This window comes from Equus asinus, chromosome 21 (genome assembly GCF_041296235.1).
Source record: "Equus asinus isolate D_3611 breed Donkey chromosome 21, EquAss-T2T_v2, whole genome shotgun sequence".
NCBI classification, from domain to species: Eukaryota; Metazoa; Chordata; class Mammalia; order Perissodactyla; family Equidae; genus Equus; species Equus asinus.
Window position 1 is genome coordinate 62507274 of NC_091810.1, and position 19057 is coordinate 62526330.

General features: G+C 36.3%; 1 protein-coding gene across 50 annotated transcripts in view; it reads left to right on the plus strand.

Annotated features, from left to right (window-relative positions):
• The window catches only part of CLASP2 (cytoplasmic linker associated protein 2), a 164783-nt gene that overhangs the window by 142663 nt on the left and 3063 nt on the right, over positions 1-19057 (plus strand). For all 50 annotated transcript variants that reach the window (XM_070492367.1, XM_070492372.1, XM_070492369.1 and 47 more), the window contains 7 exons: positions 1277-1420; positions 2641-2747; positions 4290-4443; positions 7187-7415; positions 14019-14212; positions 14726-14854; positions 17031-17237. In XM_070492367.1, the coding sequence (XP_070348468.1) occupies positions 1277-1420; positions 2641-2747; positions 4290-4443; positions 7187-7415; positions 14019-14212; positions 14726-14854; positions 17031-17237 (1164 nt within the window). The remainder of the gene's footprint in view (positions 1-1276; positions 1421-2640; positions 2748-4289; positions 4444-7186; positions 7416-14018; positions 14213-14725; positions 14855-17030; positions 17238-19057) is intronic.

A 19057-nucleotide genomic window follows, 5' to 3' on the forward strand; every position in this document is an offset into this window, starting at 1 on the left:
TGTTGTAGTTCCAAAAAAACACAGAATCATAAAATTTTGTTTCAAAATGCAAATAGCTTTATTTAAGTACTGTTAACATGTCAGTGTACACAGCCTCTCAATATATACTTTGTTGTTTTTAACAAAATGGGCTTATAACTTGTTTTTTGGTTTTTTTTTAAGATTTTATTTTTTTCCTTTTTCTCCCCAAAGCCCCCCGGTACATAGTTGTATATTCTTCGTTGTGGGTCCTTCTAGTTGTGGCATGTGGGACGCTGCCTCAGCGTGGTTTGATGAGCAGTGTCATGTCCGCGCCCAGGATTCGAACCAACGAAACACTGGGCCGTCTGCAGCGGAGCGCGCGAACTTAACCACTCAGCCACGGGGCCAGCCCCTATAACTTGTTTTATAATGTTTTTCCTTCAGCAGTGTATAATAGTCGTCTGATATCTCCATGTATAGAGCTGTGTTGTCTTTCAAGGCTGTGTTGTGTAGTATGCCATTGTTCCAATGTAACATAATTTAACCATTCCCCTACTGTTGTATATTTAGATGACATAAACATAGAACACTTAGATTTTTGTAGAGTGGGGTCAGAAAAGGTCCAGAGCAACATGTGCACATTTGGATACAAGCTGTGATGGTGAACGATTTGGGTTTCTTTCTCCGTTGTTTCTGTGTAATCTGAATTTCAAAGTCTGGCTTTTAATAACTTTAGAAGAAAGGAGGAAATTTATAAGTTTTCTTAACTGATCTGAGTAAGCTTTGTTTTGTTTCCATTTCCACAAAAGCATTAGACTAGTTTTAGCTTTAAATTGTAGATTTGTTAGATTAACTGCTTGAGGGAACACTAGATTCAGCTAGTTAATTTAAGAATCACACATTAATAAAACGAAAATTAAATCCTAAGTTGCTCTGGATGGGCCTTGTATAGCTTAGGAATATACTTCCTTATTTTCATCCTTCCTCCTCCTTGTAATCATTTATTAGGAAAACTGAACCAGAAGGATATATTGATAGAGTAACTCTGGAACCTGTCTGGTTAACTTTTGCATTGATTGTTAAGTCGTATTCATTATACTTTTCGTATTCCCTTTTTACCTTCAAAAACTAAATGGTAGGTCAAATATTATTTTTTATTCTTCCAAAAAAGAAATTGGAAAGCATATGAGAATATCTTCTTTTTCCCTGGAAAGATGGCCTTGGGCTATTAAACAGAAACGTTAAGTGAAGAAAATAGTCTCCTTTGAGTAACCAAAATGTATTCATCTACTTCTTGAATGTCTTTGTTTTCTAGGCAGCACAATCAGTGCTGATTTCCTTATTTGAACTCAATACCCCAGAGTTTACAATGTTATTAGGAGCTTTACCCAAAACCTTTCAAGATGGTGCTACCAAGCTTCTTCATAATCACCTTCGAAATACTGGGAATGGAACCCAGGTATTTTTCTCTTATTTTCTTGGCTGTTGTATACTGTGATGGGTGGTTGAACAACAATTACATGAAGTAAACTTTTGACCCTAGTATATAATTTTTGCATCTGCATTGGACAGTATTTCCTGAGGAGAATTAAATATTGTCCTGGTAAAAATAGAGTCCATGGACTATTGTGTTTATATTATAATTTGGTATATATTAGGGTGGTGGTGAATGGTGGCCAAAGTATGAACAAGGAAAATGAAAAGTGAGCAGAATTTAGATGAGGCATCAGATTTACAACCATTAGAATTAGGATACCCTTTAGATGAACCAATCCTTACTTAAGGACTAGAAGGGATGACTTATTCCGGGGTTAACAAATAATATTCCAGGGTCTGAAGAGAGTAGTGCTTAAAAAGATGTGTTCACATTTAATAATTACAGGCTTGAAGATCAACAGTTGCTTGGATATACAGGATTTTGTTTTGTGGAAGTAAGATCTGAGTAAATGAAACATTACAGTGTAATATATATATATATGTGTATATATATATACACACACTCACATATATAAATGATATGGAATCATTTACATAATATGCCTAAAGAATTGAACTTAAGTTTTAAAAAGACGAACAGAGAAAGACCTTTGATAATCAATAAAGGAGAAAGTAGATGCACTTATGGCAGACTTAAGGTAAAAATCTGAGGGCTAAAAACAATCTGAGAACAGTTTCTTTGGACCAAAGTCAGTTATCTTTTTAAAAGGAGAAGAGATTATTTCATTATATCTTAAGAGAGAGGCAAATTAATAATATGACCAGATTTTACTCCTTTGGTATCTTTGTGAAAATCATTTGTAAAGCAAACTCGAGAGAGAAAACTTGAACATTTGTAATGGTCGGAGGAAGGAAATTGGCCCAGAACAAGAAGCTAATTTAAAGTTGTTGGTTTGGGATCTTGTTGAATCTTTGAGGAAGATGTTGATAATATTTGAGAGCAGGAAGTAGGTGAAGAGAACAAAAAAAGACTAAAGAGTTAGATTTCTGAATGGGGAGAAAGTTTTTCCCCACAGAAACCAGTGGGGATGGTTTCTGAGATAAGTACTTGAATATTTAAAATATTGACCTGTAAATATGACTTGTTCATGGTTTTCTACTTCTTGATTGTATACTTCCTTAAGAGCCTTTTAGTTGAACTTAGCTGTCATATGTTAATATTTATTTGACTCCCTCCATCAGGGTTCCATGGGGAGTCCTTTGACAAGACCGACACCACGTTCACCAGCCAACTGGTCCAGTCCTCTTACTTCTCCTACCAATACATCACAGAATACTTTATCTCCAAGGTAGTAAAAGAGTGATTGTTCATCATGGTTTGTGTTTGCAGATTCTCATTCTTAGAAAAAGAGACGTTAATATAATTCCAGTGGATTTCCACTTGACTTGAGAGGTCTTAGACACATAGAAATAACAGATTGGATAAACTTTATTTATTCCAAAACTAACCCTTTAAATATTAATGTATAGGGTATGGAATTTTTTTATAAGTGAAAAGAAAACTTACTGACACAGCTTTTATAAATTACTGCTCATTGCATTGAAGCATAGTTATGTTTCTCAGATAATGCTATATAAATCCAGTAAATTGCCAATTGTATCTTTGTGTCTTTGAGTTATACTACTCAGTATAAATAGTGAGGTCAAGTTATAATGATGAATATTTTGATCTAATATTGACCACCTCTAAAAATAGAAAAAAAATTAAGCTTATAGATGAAAATATAAAAATAGAGAAGAACAAATAGGGAAGGGTTTAATATAAAATGGCATTATGTATACTTCTTAGGGAAAAATGTGACTGTGAGATTGGTCCTTAATACAAAATAGAAGACGTGTAATTTTCACACACTGTGTAATTCAGGCATGGGCTGAATTTCAAATGAAGTTCTTGACTTATTAATGGACTAATATTTTTTTCCCTTTTCCTGGCCTTTTAGGAAATAGTTTGCATAGTAGTCCGTATTTGTAATTATTAACTTGTTTTTTGTTATTAGCCATATATCATGGCATGCATATTCATTACAATTATAGGATACTTCATCAGCATTTAAGGAAGAAAAATATGTTGCAAACTTATCGTCTAGCCTATTTCTTCCATGTAATACGTATATGACAATTTTGATGGCTAAATTCCAGCCTATCTTGAATTTTAGAATTTGACTGTAAAATTCATGTCAATAACATTTATGTTTAAAGTTAAAAATTCTTTGTCTTCTTACAGATTTGTATAAAATATATTTATTTCCTCTTCAAGCAGTACCATTATTGTGAGTTAATCACAGGGGTTAGCAAGCTTTCTGTAAAGGGACTTATGGTAAATACTTTAGACTTTGCTGGCCATGCAGTCTTTGTCACGTCTACTCAACTCTATTGTTGTAGTGTGAAATAGTCATAGACAATATCTAAATAAGTAAGCATTGCTGTGTTCCAATACAGTTTTATTTATGGACACTGAAATTTGAATTTTATATAATTTTCATATGTCATGAAATATTATTTTTATGTTTTCTCAACTATTTAAAAATATAAAAAACATTCTTAGGTTGCAGGGGTCATAGTTTGCTGACCCTTGGTTGATCAGAACATTTTTGAAGATGAAAAGACATACCTGTTGTTAAAGGCTCTGCATTCTAGAGTCATTGTAAGCTACCCCTGATGGATGGACAAGGGAACATGTGCTTTAAGCATTTATAGCTGTCAGGTTTTGTTTTGCTAACTGTGCTTTGAGGAATATACATTCTCTGCCTATCTTTATAAATATCCTACATAGTCTCCTCTGTATTTTAAAACTACACATAAATAAAAATTAGTTGTTGTCTTTTTCTTAGTGCGTTTGATTATGACACAGAAAATATGAACTCTGAAGATATTTATAGCTCCCTTAGAGGTGTCACTGAAGCAATTCAGAATTTCAGCTTCCGTAGTCAAGAAGATATGAATGAGCCGTTGAAAAGGGACTCTAAAAAAGATGATGGCGATTCAGTGAGTATTTGATTACATTGCAGACTTTATCATTGAGTTTTTTGTTTTGCTTTTTTAAAATTTTGCTCTCTGTCATTTTCAAATATAGTTTTCTAGGGATCAGTCACTCTACAAGTATTTACTCAGTATCTGCCATGTGCCAGGCACTGTTCTGGGTCTTGGATTTACAAGGCAGAGTCACTCTGCTCAAGTTCCTTGTAGATTTTTCAGGTAGATATGAGTACTGTGGAGTTGTTGGTTAGAATGTAAAGGGAATCTATGATTGCCTCTCTCAGAAGGAGGCATTTGTACTGAGACTGAGTAAAGCCATAAAGATCTGGAAAAGGAGAATTCCATAAAAGATGGTAAGTGCAAAGACATTTAGATGGGAACAGGCTTTGTATACTTGAGGGCGAGGGTGAAAGCCAGTGTAGTCAAAGAATTATGAAAGAGACGGGAGTGGAACATGGGCTGATCATGTGGGTCTTGTAAGACAAAATAAGGCATTTAGATTTTTTTTGCTGTTATGTGTAGTGATTTGTGATAGTGGTTTGCGTCATCAGTTTGTGTGGCTCCAATTAAGAATGTTGTGACTCATATTTCTGCCATTTGTGAATATTATTGTTTGGTTTGCTGCTTCTGCCATTATACAAAGAGTAGTTGTTTTTTAATCTACTTCATCTTGGACTTCTCTGACAGCTTAGACTTTTCTCAAAATAAGGTACCCCATCATTTCCTGTGAAATCTATGGTTTCTCTGTGTGTGCAGAATTATAGAACATTATGGTGCTTCACATCTCTAAAGGGTTCCCTCCTCTGCCTTCCTGACTTCTTTCCTGCTGTCGTTTTTCTCCCCGTGCCTATCTGGCAGATGGGCCTAGTAAACTGGTTACCAAAAACCAGCGTAGCACTCATATTTGAGGTTCCCTACCCCAAAAGCTGCACGTGGTATTAATAACAGGTTAATAAGAATCACTGGTTAATTGAGAGTTTGTTTCCCCCTCAGAGATAGCAGGGTACAGTGTGGGAAGTTGAAGTAGTGAATTCAGGCAGAAGTGCGTTTAAATCCTGGTTCCTGGCAGTTATTGGCTAGTCAGATTATCACTTCTAAGCTTCAATGTCTTCATTAAGAAAATAGGGACATTACTGCATACCTTAAAAGTTATTGTGAATATAATAAATGATATGACTCTATCCAGCCCAGATCTCTCTCCTGAGCTGCAGATTCATACATCAAGCCGCCTGTTTGAACTCCTGATCTTTTCCCCTAAAACTGCTTTTTCCTCTCTCAGTTGGTAGCCACGCTAGTTGCTTAGCCAAAAACCTTGCACAGAAGAATTGTCCTTGTCTCCTCTCTTTTTCTTATCCTCCATTCTCAGTCTGTGAGGAAATCTCTTGGCTCTGTCTTCAGAATATATCCAAAATCCAACCACTTCTCACCACTGCGTTTCTGGTTCAAGTCATCATCATCATCAATTGTCTCACCTGGGTTATTAAAATAGGCGTCTAACTGGCCTCCTTGATTCTGCCCTTGGCCTCCTGTACTCACTCCTCTACTCACAACTCTGTAGGAGATACCTGTCTCAGCATGAAAGCCAAAGTCTACAGAATAGACTTTTTTCCCTTGTTGCTTCTCTGGCCTCGTCTCCTACTACTTTCCTCCTTGTTCACTCTGCTCCAGCCACACTGGCCTCCTTGCTGTTCCTTGAATTTACTGGGCAGCTCTTTCCTCAGGGCCTTTATCTTGATTTTTCCCTCTGCCTTAAACATTCTTCCTCCAGATAGCCCCATGGCTAATTTCCCTACTTCCTTCAAGTCTTTGCTCAAATAGCTTCTCTGTGAATCCTATTCTGACACCCTATTTAGTCTGCAGCCTCCTCCGTCCCACCTTGACACTCATAGTCCCTTTAATACTGCACTGCCTCCCATATATCACCTTCTCCATACCATATACTTTATTCATTCATTATGTTTTTTTAATGTCTCTGCCCTTCCACTGGAATGTAAACTCCGTGAAGGGAGACATCATTCTCTCTTTTCTTCACTAATGTATCCCCAATGCCAAGAACGATGCCTGGCACATAATAGGTACACAGTAAATATTTGAAGAATATTTGTAAAGCACCCAGCTAATGGCTTGGCACATAGTTGCTCAGTAGATGGTGGTGATGGTGATACTGACGGTGGTAATGATTTCGATTCTAGTATTAGTATCAGTGTTAATGTTGATAAGTATGTTACTGTGCCCAAACTCCATCAAGCATCCTTCCAAAAGTTATGCAGTCCTTGTAGGCCTTTTTTTTTTTTTTAAGCAGGCCTTTTTTATTTGATTTTCTTATCTTTGTTGACATACTGTCATATAATTTACTACCTTAATAATGGAATCTAGCAGCTTTTACTTGTGTGTTGCTAATGAAAGTCCTTTTGTATCTTTGGCATAGAGAAGCTGTTGCTAATCACACTGTAGATATTGTTTGGTCAAGCCATTGGCAGGGGAACTGTAAAAATCATCAGAAATAGCATTCTTTTATGGTTCTCATTTGCCCTCACAGCTGTGGTTTCCTTACATCTTTACTATAAGCTTTGACATTTTGAATGCAAGTTTTAACTCATCATATTGATTTCCATTACTTAATTTTTTTTTCAGCTGGTTATCATACATTTTTTAAATAGCTTTTCAAGCAGTAAGGAAACATCTTTTTAGAATTTCGAAGAGATATTTGAATGTGAATTAATTTTCTGTGCCTTCCCCTTCCCATTAATAGATGTGTGGCGGTCCTGGGATGTCCGACCCAAGAGCAGGAGGTGATGCTACTGATTCAAGCCAAACAGCCCTTGATAATAAAGCTTCATTGCTCCATTCGATGCCTGCTCATTCCTCTCCACGCTCCCGAGACTATAATCCATATAACTATTCAGATAGCATCAGTCCCTTCAATAAGTCTGCCCTCAAGGAAGCCATGTTTGATGACGATGCCGATCAGTTTCCTGATGGTACGTTCTGGGTCATGCTGCTACTACCTGTGGTTTAGAGGAGTGGTAATCAATGAAGTAAAAAAATATGTATGCTCTTTTATTGTAACTGCCTAAAAAGTGAGAGTCTTTGGAATGGAAATGTTTTCTCCCAGAAACAACTGAAACCAGTTTTAGCTTATAAATTTAGTTTATCTCTAGACAAAATTCATTCAGTCATTAATTTTTATACTAGAATGACAAACCCTTTGAAGGAATATCTGTTCTTTACAATAGCCTTTTAAATGTGAAGTCATAAACTCTTTAATAAGATACATTCAAGGACCAAATATGGGAAAAGCTACCATTAAGATTTGGAATCAGTTTAGGTCTAAGCTGTAACACTTAGAATGGGCTTGTAACAGTGGGCTTAGGATGAAGCTCTGACACTAAGCTGCATAGCCTGGTAAGTTGGTTGACCTTCCAGAGTCTCACTTGTCACCTCTGAAAGAGCATGGTGATGTTGTGCTGCTTGCCCTTCTGATCACAGTCTGCAGTAAGATTCAGATAAGATGCATAAAAACTGATACAAAGTACAAAACACTGCAAATGTTTTATTTTTAATAATAAGGAATTACATTTTTCGTCTATAAATTACACAATCCATTCATTCTTTTTTTATTAAAGAGTCGGGTAATGTATAGTAATATATAGCTATATGTAGATAACCTTGAAAGTCTCCCCCTCAACACTGTCTCATGATTCTATACTTAGGTAGTTTCTGGTTTTCCTTTATTCCCCCAGTGTTGCTGTCAGTGAACATATTTCTGCATAAACTTTTACACACATATACCAGTAATTCACTCTAAGAGATTTCCAGAGGTAGAATTGCTCAATTAAGAGTTATGTAAGTTTAATTTTTCAGAGTCATTACCCAATTACCAACTCAAAATACTTGGCCAGTTTAAGTAGTGCTGATTTCCTCACCAGCAAAGACTGTTTAAATGTTAATTTTTGTCTCTGGTGGATATGAAATAGGTCATCTTAATGAGCATTTCCTTAATTATTAGGAAGATTGAGAAATTAGATACCAGAAATGCTTTTTAATTTTTGTGATTTTGATGAGTGGTAAAATATGTTTATTTTTATTTCTTTGATTATTAATGAGGTTGACAAATCATGTTTTTACCAACATGTCAAGAGACTTAATATATTTCAAATATCACAAAGGCAAAATTATGACAACTTACAAAACTAAGTCTAAATTACATAAGAATCTATAAAATTGCCACAATTGTGCACTTTGTTGTGTTTTAATCTGTCACAAATAGTTGACTGTGTTGCTGAGGTTTACTCATGATAGCAGCATAACAGGAGTGAATAAATTGGATGTAGCATGAAAGCGTCCTTGAACTCTGTGTGTAGTAGCAACAGCCTGGTAAATTGAGACCTAGCTTTACCAGCTTTATTTTAGATTATTGATGCACAGAGCTCTCAAACTGGCAAACCAGATTGAGTCCACTGACATTTCTTGCCTCAGCTGCAATATATATATATCCTTTTTTTAAATTTTAAAAATAATCAAAAGTTTAAGAGTTGGGAGTATAGAACAAAGAACTTCTTTTCTTGAACCATTTGAGAGTAAGTTGCCAAACTGATGCTCCATCACCCTGAATGCTTTAGGATGTACTTTCTGTGAACAAAAACATTGTCTTGCACATGCACACTCACAATATACTCATCAATTCAGGAAATTATCAACGGTACGTTAGTGACCACCTATCCTAAAACCCCCTTAGAGTTTTGTTAGTTGTCCCAGTAATATCTTGTAGCTAGAAGATCCTGTTCAGAATCTCACATTGCATTTAATCACCATGTCTCTGTAGTTTCCTTCAGTGCTCAGTCTTTCCTTGGCTCTCATGACCATGGCACTTTTGAAGGTTAGAGACCAGTTATTTTGTAGGATTTTCCTCAGTTTAGGTTTGTCTGACATTTTCTCATGATTGGATTCAGATTATGTACTCTTGGCATCCCAGAAATGATAATACATTCTTTGAAGTAACACATGATTTCACTTTGCCCCATGGCTGGTGATGTTAACTTTGCTCCCGTGAATATGGTGATGCTTACCAGGCTTCTCCATTGTGAAGTTACTCTTTTTGTAATTAATAAATGTTTTGTGGGGAGGTACTTTAGAACTATGTAAATATCCTGTTCCTCGTTAAACTTAAAATTTATTCACTAAAAAAAAATTCATGTACATATTTATAACTGTATGGACTCATAGTTTCCTGTTATATTCAGTGGGTTATAATTTGTAACTATCGTTATTTATTCCTGTTATATTCAGTGGGTTATAATTTGTAACTATCGTTATTTATTTTGATGCTCAAATTGTCCTTAATTTGACCAGCAGGATCCTGTTCAAGCTAGCTTATGTGTCCTTTTGATGTGTTCCCATCCTTGCATTCTGGCACAACAAAATATGCTATCTTTGCTTCCACCCTGGAATCAACTATTTCTCCAAGGATTGATCCTTGATTTCTTTTAATAGAATATGATCTTTAAACACTATTATCTGGGCGCGAGGTGTACTCACTGCTAGTGGATATCACTACTCTCCAGATCTCTCAGGACCAGAGCTAGAGAGTGTGTACGTGTGTGTGTGTGTGTACACACTGATTTACATCTTTTTACTTCTATATCTATCGAAAGCTACGTGTTTATACCAGTAACTCCAATTCCAATCTAGCATCCTGAGATTAATTCTAGTTTCCTTCCTTTCCATATTGATAACCCCCTTTTTCTGACAGTAAGAAACCTGGCTTCCATTATCGTTAATGTATTTACTTATTTGGTCAGTCCTCCTGTATGCAACCAGTTTTCCATCTCCACCACCACCTCCTCACTTGCACAGATACACTCCTCACCCTGATGGGCTCTACCATTCCACATGGACGTCCTCAGCCCCCTTGGGCTCTGACACCCAATGCCACAGATGGCCTTCTCATTCTGCGTGCAGTTTGGCAGGTCACACTGGGTCACCACTCCATGTGGGCACCCTTCTTACCCTGACTGAGCCATGAAACCCCATACTTTCCTACTCTCACATGTGGAAACCCTCCTTACTCTGCTTGGGAATCTGTGTCCCCAGGCCTGGTCATTTGTAGTTTTGGTGAATGGAAAAATGCTTTCATTTTATGAGGTTGAGGAATCATGTTTCTACCAACATGTCATGTTAAGAGACTTAATATATCACAAAGCCAAAATTATGACAGTTTAGCAAGATCACCCCCTTTTTGTCTAATTCTCTTCTCCTTTGCTAAGGATCATATATTTTCCATTTGTTAGAGGATGATATCTTTGGAAATTATGTAACTGAACTAAACTGGGTAGAATATTTTTGAATTTGAGAACACTATTTCTTCACTTGATTGACTTCTAAAACATAAGGCAGCCATTTTATGTTGAGTAAACACTCTTTGAATATGGATAAACCCTCAGTTAAACCAAAACAGTAGTAGCTCCAAGTCTCATGTAGCAGTTGTTTTCATTTATTGTCTATTTTCATTTTTAATTTCAAGATATGAAAGACCTTGTTTGACATTGTTTTATTGTGAACATTGCTAACATTATTCTTTCTTTTTAATTTATTGACTTCCATTGCTGTTTTGATTTTCCTTCCATGTACCCTCACCACGTAAAATTTCTCCTCCTTTTTTTGTTTTTAAAATCGGAAACTTCTGGCAGGAGATAAGTATTTTATTCAAGTCAGAATTTCTATTAAAGGACCTTGTTGTAAAATTCTGAGACTTGTTAGGTATGTGTCTTATTCAGATGTTTCTGTACACATTACAGACAGATACACGCGTTAGTGACAAATTTATCAAAATTAACAAGTCAAAAAAACACCCCACTAATGTCCACATCTAATTATGACCTTTGTAAAGTTGACCAGGAATTGTAATACTCTAGAAGACTACCTCTAGTGAGGATGATACTGTTATTCAAGGAGACTCGTATCAAAGTTTGCCAAGTTGAAAGAATATCCCATACTTTTTGAGCACTGCAACAGAAATATCAGAATTGTAATTGTGCCAATATTGGTCATAATGACACAAAGAAAATTAATATTAGTGAGTTTATTGTATTCCATGCCCAGGTCTTCAGCATGAACCTAAGAGGTGGGTGCTATTTTCACATTTTACTGATAAGAAAACTGAGCCTCCACAATAATTAAGAATGTGTCCCTATCACACAAAGGGTAAGAAGCAGAGATTTGGTAAGACTCCAAAACCTGTGTTCTTTTCACATGACCACAATGCCTCTCTGTGTCAGAAGAGGAAATACAGTTGATTACACTTTATCTTAATTGCCTACCTAAGGTTTATCTCATTTGTAACATAAATAGTTCCATTTTGTAATGAATAATTTATGTGCTTTCTTTGGCAGAAATTATTTTCCTGTCAGTCATTTGTCCAGACCATTATATGTCAAGTCATTTCTAATTATCTCCTAGAATAATTACAAAGCCTGTGTTTATGGAGAAGAGAACTGGGTTTCTTTGAAAAGTATTTTCTTGTGAATTCCCTTTATTCAGCTGAAATCAAATACACTCTTATCAGAATGATCCTCTGACACCTGTGAAAGTCCGATAACATAACTTCCCAGGAGTGATTTTTATGGGGTTTATAGTGATGCATTTATTGTGCTGCAGGATTTTTGTTAAATCAGCAGTGTTGGTCTATATAAATGAAATTATTACAAGACAATTTTTATTCTCCAAGTTAAGATCTTATCTTTGAACTCAACAGCCCTTCTTTTTCATGGTTTTGCTCTGCATTTTGCAGAGGTTCTTCTTCATCTTCCAAAACCCTAATTTGGTTCTTCTCAGTGATCATTCTTTCCAGAGTACCTCAAGCTTTTAAATTCAGTAGTCACATTTTGTGCCCTGTGTGTGAGTGTTTGGGGACCATAGGTTCTCAGTGCTCTAATTGTAGTTCCATGAAAGTTGTCATAACAAACTTCCTTTTTAATAGTGAATGTTGTCATTACATTTTGCTTCGATTTTCCTTCCTTATCATCTGTTAGTTTTACTCCAGTAGAAGTCATCTGTTCTAGTAGTTCGGCTTGATTTCGTCAAGTTTCTGAATCCCCTTAAGTGAAATATAATTTTTCTTTCCTTATTTGTAGTTGTGGGTTCCCTGAGACTTGTAATGTCGACCATTAGTTTCTGTAGGTCAGTGGCTAACCAGCTGCCAGGATGAGACACAGTAGCTTCTGTTTTTATGGACCAATAGTGAACCATCTGTCAAACTGCAACCTCAAGGTTCATTTTTGGGAAGAGTGCTCTTTCCTCTTGAGCCTTTCCTTTTGAGGCAACAGTCCTCTCCCAAATGCCAGATCCACCAGCCTTCTCTGGTCTAGTAGGATCAGCATAAATGGCAGCCCTTTCCAACAAAAGGCCAGCATGCTCTTGCCCAGTGGGCTCACAGAGAATACAGCTCCGTGATGTCAGCTGTCTTTCTTGGAGACTCAGGAGAAGGAGTGACCCTAGGTGTACCTGCCAGGCTCAAGCCCCATATTCTGTGGTTATTTTATTCCAGAGAAGGAGTTAGGAAGGAAGAGAGTGTATGGCACAAGCTCAGGCCACTGTCTGCCCAGGCCCCTCAAGGCCTGAATTTATCATGTATTTTGTCATCAAAAGAATTTAGGAAGAACTCTAGTATCTTGTAATATTTTAATGTGAACTTTTGGATTTAACTGTCTTTCCTACAAAAGTGATTCAAAGCACTATCCACTGATGATGTTGAAAAATAAACAGTGTGTCCTTTAACATTCATAAAATTCATGAGTTCATAATTTTTTTAAAAAATAGCAAAAACAAATGAAAACTCCTTGATAACCATTGGGCCCAACTCTTGACTGAAATTTAAAGGGAACTATATTAAGTATTTATTCTGCCTTTTCTATCACTGTATTTCAGGGTAATCAAAATAGCTCTAGTTGATAAAGTTACTCTCTACAGAAGAATTCCAGCCTAATGGAAGGAATAGTATAATTAGATAATCACCGTTTGTAACTCCTAACAAATAATTGATTCAGCAGCAATCACTGAGTGAAGCCATTATGTAAAAGATTGGTGGAGAACTTTACAATGGTGGGATCAAGTTATCACCACTTAAATCCGGTGATCTTCATTCATATCACTAAAAAGGGAGTACTCAGACATTGTGACTGGCATGACACCATAGAAATGCATACTGAAGTGTGTAAAATGAAATGATGTATTTGGGATTTGCTAGAAATGTTTCAGAAAAAAAAGTGGGGAGGGGGTGAAGATAAAGTAAGAATGATAAAATCTCGATAATTGTTAAATCTGAGTGATGTCTCTGGAAGTTCATCATATACTATTGTCTCTTTTGTGAATTTTTATAAAGAATTTTAAGCTAGCATTGATGTCTTGGAGGTGACAAAATAGAAAAGAAAATTGCCTAGTCACTTTTCTTTGGTTTCTTTCTTTCTTTCTTTTTTTTTTTTTTTACAACCCATACTGTCTGTTTCCTAATGCTATGAAATTGTCGTCCCCACAGTTGTAGAGCTAACCTGTAAAGTTACAGGATTAACATCACGTCCTTTTGACAGATCTTTCCCTAGACCATTCTGACCTGGTGGCTGAATTGTTGAAGGAGTTGTCTAACCATAATGAACGTGTAGAAGAAAGAAAAATCGCCCTCTATGAACTCATGAAACTGACACAGGAAGAATCTTTCAGTGTTTGGGATGAACACTTCAAAACAATATTACTTTTATTGCTTGAAACCCTTGGGGATAAAGAGGTAAATGGCAGAATATATAAACAATAGCCTGTTTTTCCTGTCCTGCATTGCCTGTCATTGCCTATTAGTCAAGCACTACACAGATTTGGGAATTGAGAAAATGAGTCTCTCCTACTGCTTCTTTGTGCATGGAATTTTCACTATGAAGTACTTTTTCTTTTGAACCAAGTAGCTTGATGATTTTTAACAATTGCAATGGAAAAAATGAAAGGTTGCTGATAGAATTTTTATAGGAAAGTACAGGTTACTTGTCTTGCATATTTAAATTAGTTGTTCAGAATAAAACTTCCTTTGTGATAGAATGTAGTTGGTTCCTGATTTCTTACAAATAAAAGAAGTGTGATATAAGTTCTCACCTAGAGATGTGAAAACTTAATTATGTAATATACCACATATTTTATGCAGTTGTCTACGATCCCCTCCAAATATTAAGACCCTTAAGTTACAGAAATGGAAAATGTAAAGATTGTCTATAACCTAAAATATTTAAAATATTAAAATGTTTCTTCTTAGCCTACAATCAGGGCTTTAGCATTAAAGGTTTTAAGAGAAATCCTAAGGCATCAGCCAGCAAGATTTAAAAACTATGCAGAACTGACTGTCATGAAAACATTGGAAGCACATAAAGATCCTCATAAGGAGGTAAGTTATGACAGTTAAATTATTATTTTACTCTCAGTACTTCTGGTATTATTGCATGCTACATATAAATGTTCCTTGAAAAGTACCCTTATAAATTATTTCCTTAATGAACACTTACCTTGATGTTCAAGGTAATATCTGATTGAGATGCAAGCATATATTCTTTCTACTAAATGAATTATGGTGATATCATGGCCTTTCACCTAAAATAGGCCAGCTCTAGGAAATAATTTATCTGATTTCATTTTCTCCTTCATTTCACTTTTAGTTTTATACTTGGAGTTTATCATTGTCATCTTCACTTTCCATTTACCAATAAGAATTTGGTCTTTTAAAATAACTAATGAAGATAAGAATCATTGTTATTTTTAAGTGGCAAATCACCTATAGGAGCTAGATATCTGTTAAAAGTGTATTCAATAAAATAATAAGACTCCCTGAAAGAGTCCTGTAAACCTGTCTCATTACTTTATAGTCATGATATCCCCACCAGTGACGTTGATGAGATAACCATGAGGGTTTTTATTAAAACCTCAGAAATAATTAGAAAAGGAAATTTAAAGTAGGGACTACCGTTCTAAGAGAAAGCACCAGGTTAAATAGTATTAGGTATCTCTGGTGGATCCAAGACACAAGCAGAAGGCAAGTCAATAAAGGAAAGTTGAAAAAGCAGTAAGACAAAATGGATCAAAGCTAAATGTAACAGCTAAAACTGTAAAACTCTCAGGAACAAGCAGAGGTATAAATCTTTGTTACCTTGGATTAGGCAGTAGTTTTTTTGATACAATGCCAAAAGCAGAAGTAACCAATGACAACAACAAAAAGATAATTGGATTTCATCAAAATTAGAAGCTTTTGTACTTCTAAGGACACTATCAAAGTGAAAAGACAACCCAGAGAATAGGAGAGAGAATTTTTGCAAATTATGTCTGACAAGGGACTAACAACCATATATATAAAGAACTCTTACAACTCAACAACAAAGAGACAAATAACGCAATTTAAAAATGGGCAAGGGATCTGAATAGATGTTTGTCCAAAGAAGATGTGCAATTGGCCAATAAGCACATGAAAAGATACTCAGCATCATTAGTCATGTGCAACTAAAACCACAATGAGAAACCATTCCACACACACTCGGAAGAAAGACAATAAGATGTATTGGTGAGGTTATGAAGAAATTGAAACCCTCTAGGTAATTCACTTTTCAAAAGATAGGTGCATCTTACAGGAGAGTGAGTCATAACTTTTAAATCTATCTGGATTTTTATTCAGATTTTTTTGAATTAAGCTGGTGTTTAGTAGTGATATATCTGTAGCATCTCACTGAAGGTTTAAAAAACTGTCTAATATTTGTAGTTTAGTTATCCACCTTCTGACCCAAATAAGGGCTATAGCATTCCTGTTTTTACAAAAGATAAAATTGACATTCTTATGGTGTTACAGCTGAAATTGGCCCTGGGTCTTCTGATTTCCAGTGTATTTTCCAACCTTTCTAAGCACCTCTCACAGATTGAGATCATAAGTGAGACACTACCAAAGTAGCATCAAAAGCAATAATTTTTACATGATTTCGAGACTTTCTTTAGAGATTACAGATTCTAATAAGAAGACAGACAATTGTTTCTTCTCTTTATTGCAAAATAAGTGTCTTACCCTCCCCAAGCCCAATACAGAAGAAAATCATTATGAACAGAAGGGGGAATAGCATGTTAACTTGATAACATATTAATGATTTTTATTTTATGTTGTAATAGTGTAATAAAAAGGGCACAAGCACTCCTAAAGTTGAGGATGCTAATGAGCAGGGTCTCAGCATGGCTGATGCAGGGGGCTCCATTCACGTAAAGTCTAGGTAAACAGAGCCTCCACTCCCCAGCACAGCTAGACCACAACATGATTTGAAAGTTGCTTTAGCCAACACGAAGGCAACACAAAAGAAGGAAGACTGATGTGATAATGTCTTATCTGTCTTCTGACTTTAATAGTTATTGACATTTTGCCAAATCCTGTTTTATCTGTACCCTCGCTTTTTATGTTTCTTTGTTTACTGTAGTGTTTTTAAAGCAAATCCCAATATAACGTCCTATTCCGTATTTCATTAAGTTTGTACTTCTAGGACCCAGTATAACATTTTAAAAAATTACTTCCCAGCTTAATTTCCTCCTTGTTTTAGGTGGTGAGATCTGCTGAGGAAGCTGCATCAGTGTTGGCCACTTCAATCAGTCCAGAGCAGTGCATCAAAGTGCTCTGTCCTATCATCCAAACCGCAGATTACCCAATTAATCTGGCCGCAATCAAAATGCAAACAAAAGTGATCGAGAGAGTGTCCAAGGAAACCCTCAACCTGCTTTTGCCAGAGATTATGCCAGGCCTAATACAGGTAAGCAACAAAGCTTGGAGGGAGGAAGAGCTATCACATAGTTGAGATTCAGTTATTTTAGGCACTTTTTTAGGCAACTACTGGCATGACCAAGCCTTCCTGCCATCTTGGATGTTCAGAGCTGGATAATGGCTGGATAATAATCCATTTATGTAAATACCACAATTTGTTTATCCATTCATCTGTTGATGGGTATGTGGGTTATTTCTTTTTTTCTCATTAACATAAATATTGCAATGAACTTCCATGCAATATCTTCTTATACTTACGTGTATATATCTAGAAGCAGAATTCCTAGATATTGCCAAATCTCTCTCCAAAGTGGTTATACTAATTTGCAGTGATAGATGTAATATGGCTTTTTCTGTGTACAGAAACCCATCCCATTTAACAAAAATGGGATCATGTTGGGGTTGGCACCATGGCGTAGTGGTTAAGTTTGGTGTGCACCACTTCAGCAGCCCAGATTTGCTGGTTCCGATCCTGGGCACACACCTAAACCACTCATCAGCTTTGCTGTGGCAGTGCCCCACCTATAAGGTGGAGGAAGATTGGCATAGATGTTAGCTCAGGACTAATTTTCCTATGCAAAAAAAAAGGAGAGAGATCATATTCTGTAACATGTTTCGCTTAACCTAATCATAGAATGTGAATTTTTTTTTTTTTAATGAGGAAGTTTCACCCTGAGATAACATCTGCCACCAGTCTTCCTCTTTCTTTTCATTTTTTATTTTTTTTTATTTTTATTTTTTTTTTTTTAGGAAGATTAGCCCTGGGCTAACATCTGCTGCCAATCTTCCCCTTTTTGCTGAGGAAGATTGGCCCTGAGCTACCATCCATGCCTATCTTCCTCTATTTTATATGTGAGACGCCTATAACAGCATGACTTGATAAGTGGTGCATAGGTCCACACCCGGGATCCAAACCAGCAAACCCTGGGCCGCTGAAGCAGAATGTGCAAACTTAACCACTGCGCCACTGGGCTGGCCCCTCAGTCTTCCTCTTTCTGTATGTGAGCTGCTGCCACAGCATGGCTGCTGACAGACAAGTGGTGTAGGTCCATGCCTGGGAACCAAACCTAGGCCACCAAGCAGAGCACACCAGACTTAACCACTAGGCCACCAGGGCTGTCCCCAAGTATGAACTTTTTCCATCCAATATATAATCTTAGAATATTAATAATAGTGTGAGTTTAATGCCTGCCTAATACTATATAGTGCCTATATTAAGACCATTCCTGAAGAGAATTAGTCATTCGTTTTTCTGTGTATCTATAGTCTTATCTTTGTGACTTTGTTTTAAGCCTAATACTACGCACTAAATTGTGAGGTCCTTGAAGATAACATCCAAATCTCTTTCTTCTTTGTGTTTTGGTACTAAGAACAGAATGTACATAATATGTATATATCATACATATAATGAGGACTGAATAAGTGACTGCTGGGTGAATAACTTAGAGTCATGGTGTGGATGGGAGGGATATTAAACTTAATTCGGCCTGGACTGTAGGAGTACTTTGACTGCCAGGCCAAGGAGTTTGTGAGGAGCTGTTGAGTTCCCTAAAGCTGAAAGCTTTAAGAAGGTTAATCTGGAGACTGCAGGGAGGAGTGGCAAAGGGGCGACCTCAAGAGAATTTCAGTTCTTCAGGCTAAATAAGAAAGAACCTGATAAGAAAGGCTAACCTAAGAGTGGAGGTGCCAAATGGGAGATGAAAGGAGAGAAGGGCGCGTCTCTGCCTGAAAAGGTTGACAATGTATCTTCGGTCAGTAACTCTTTCTCTCCTCAGTGCACTTGGTTTTTTGTTTGTTTTTTTTTAATTG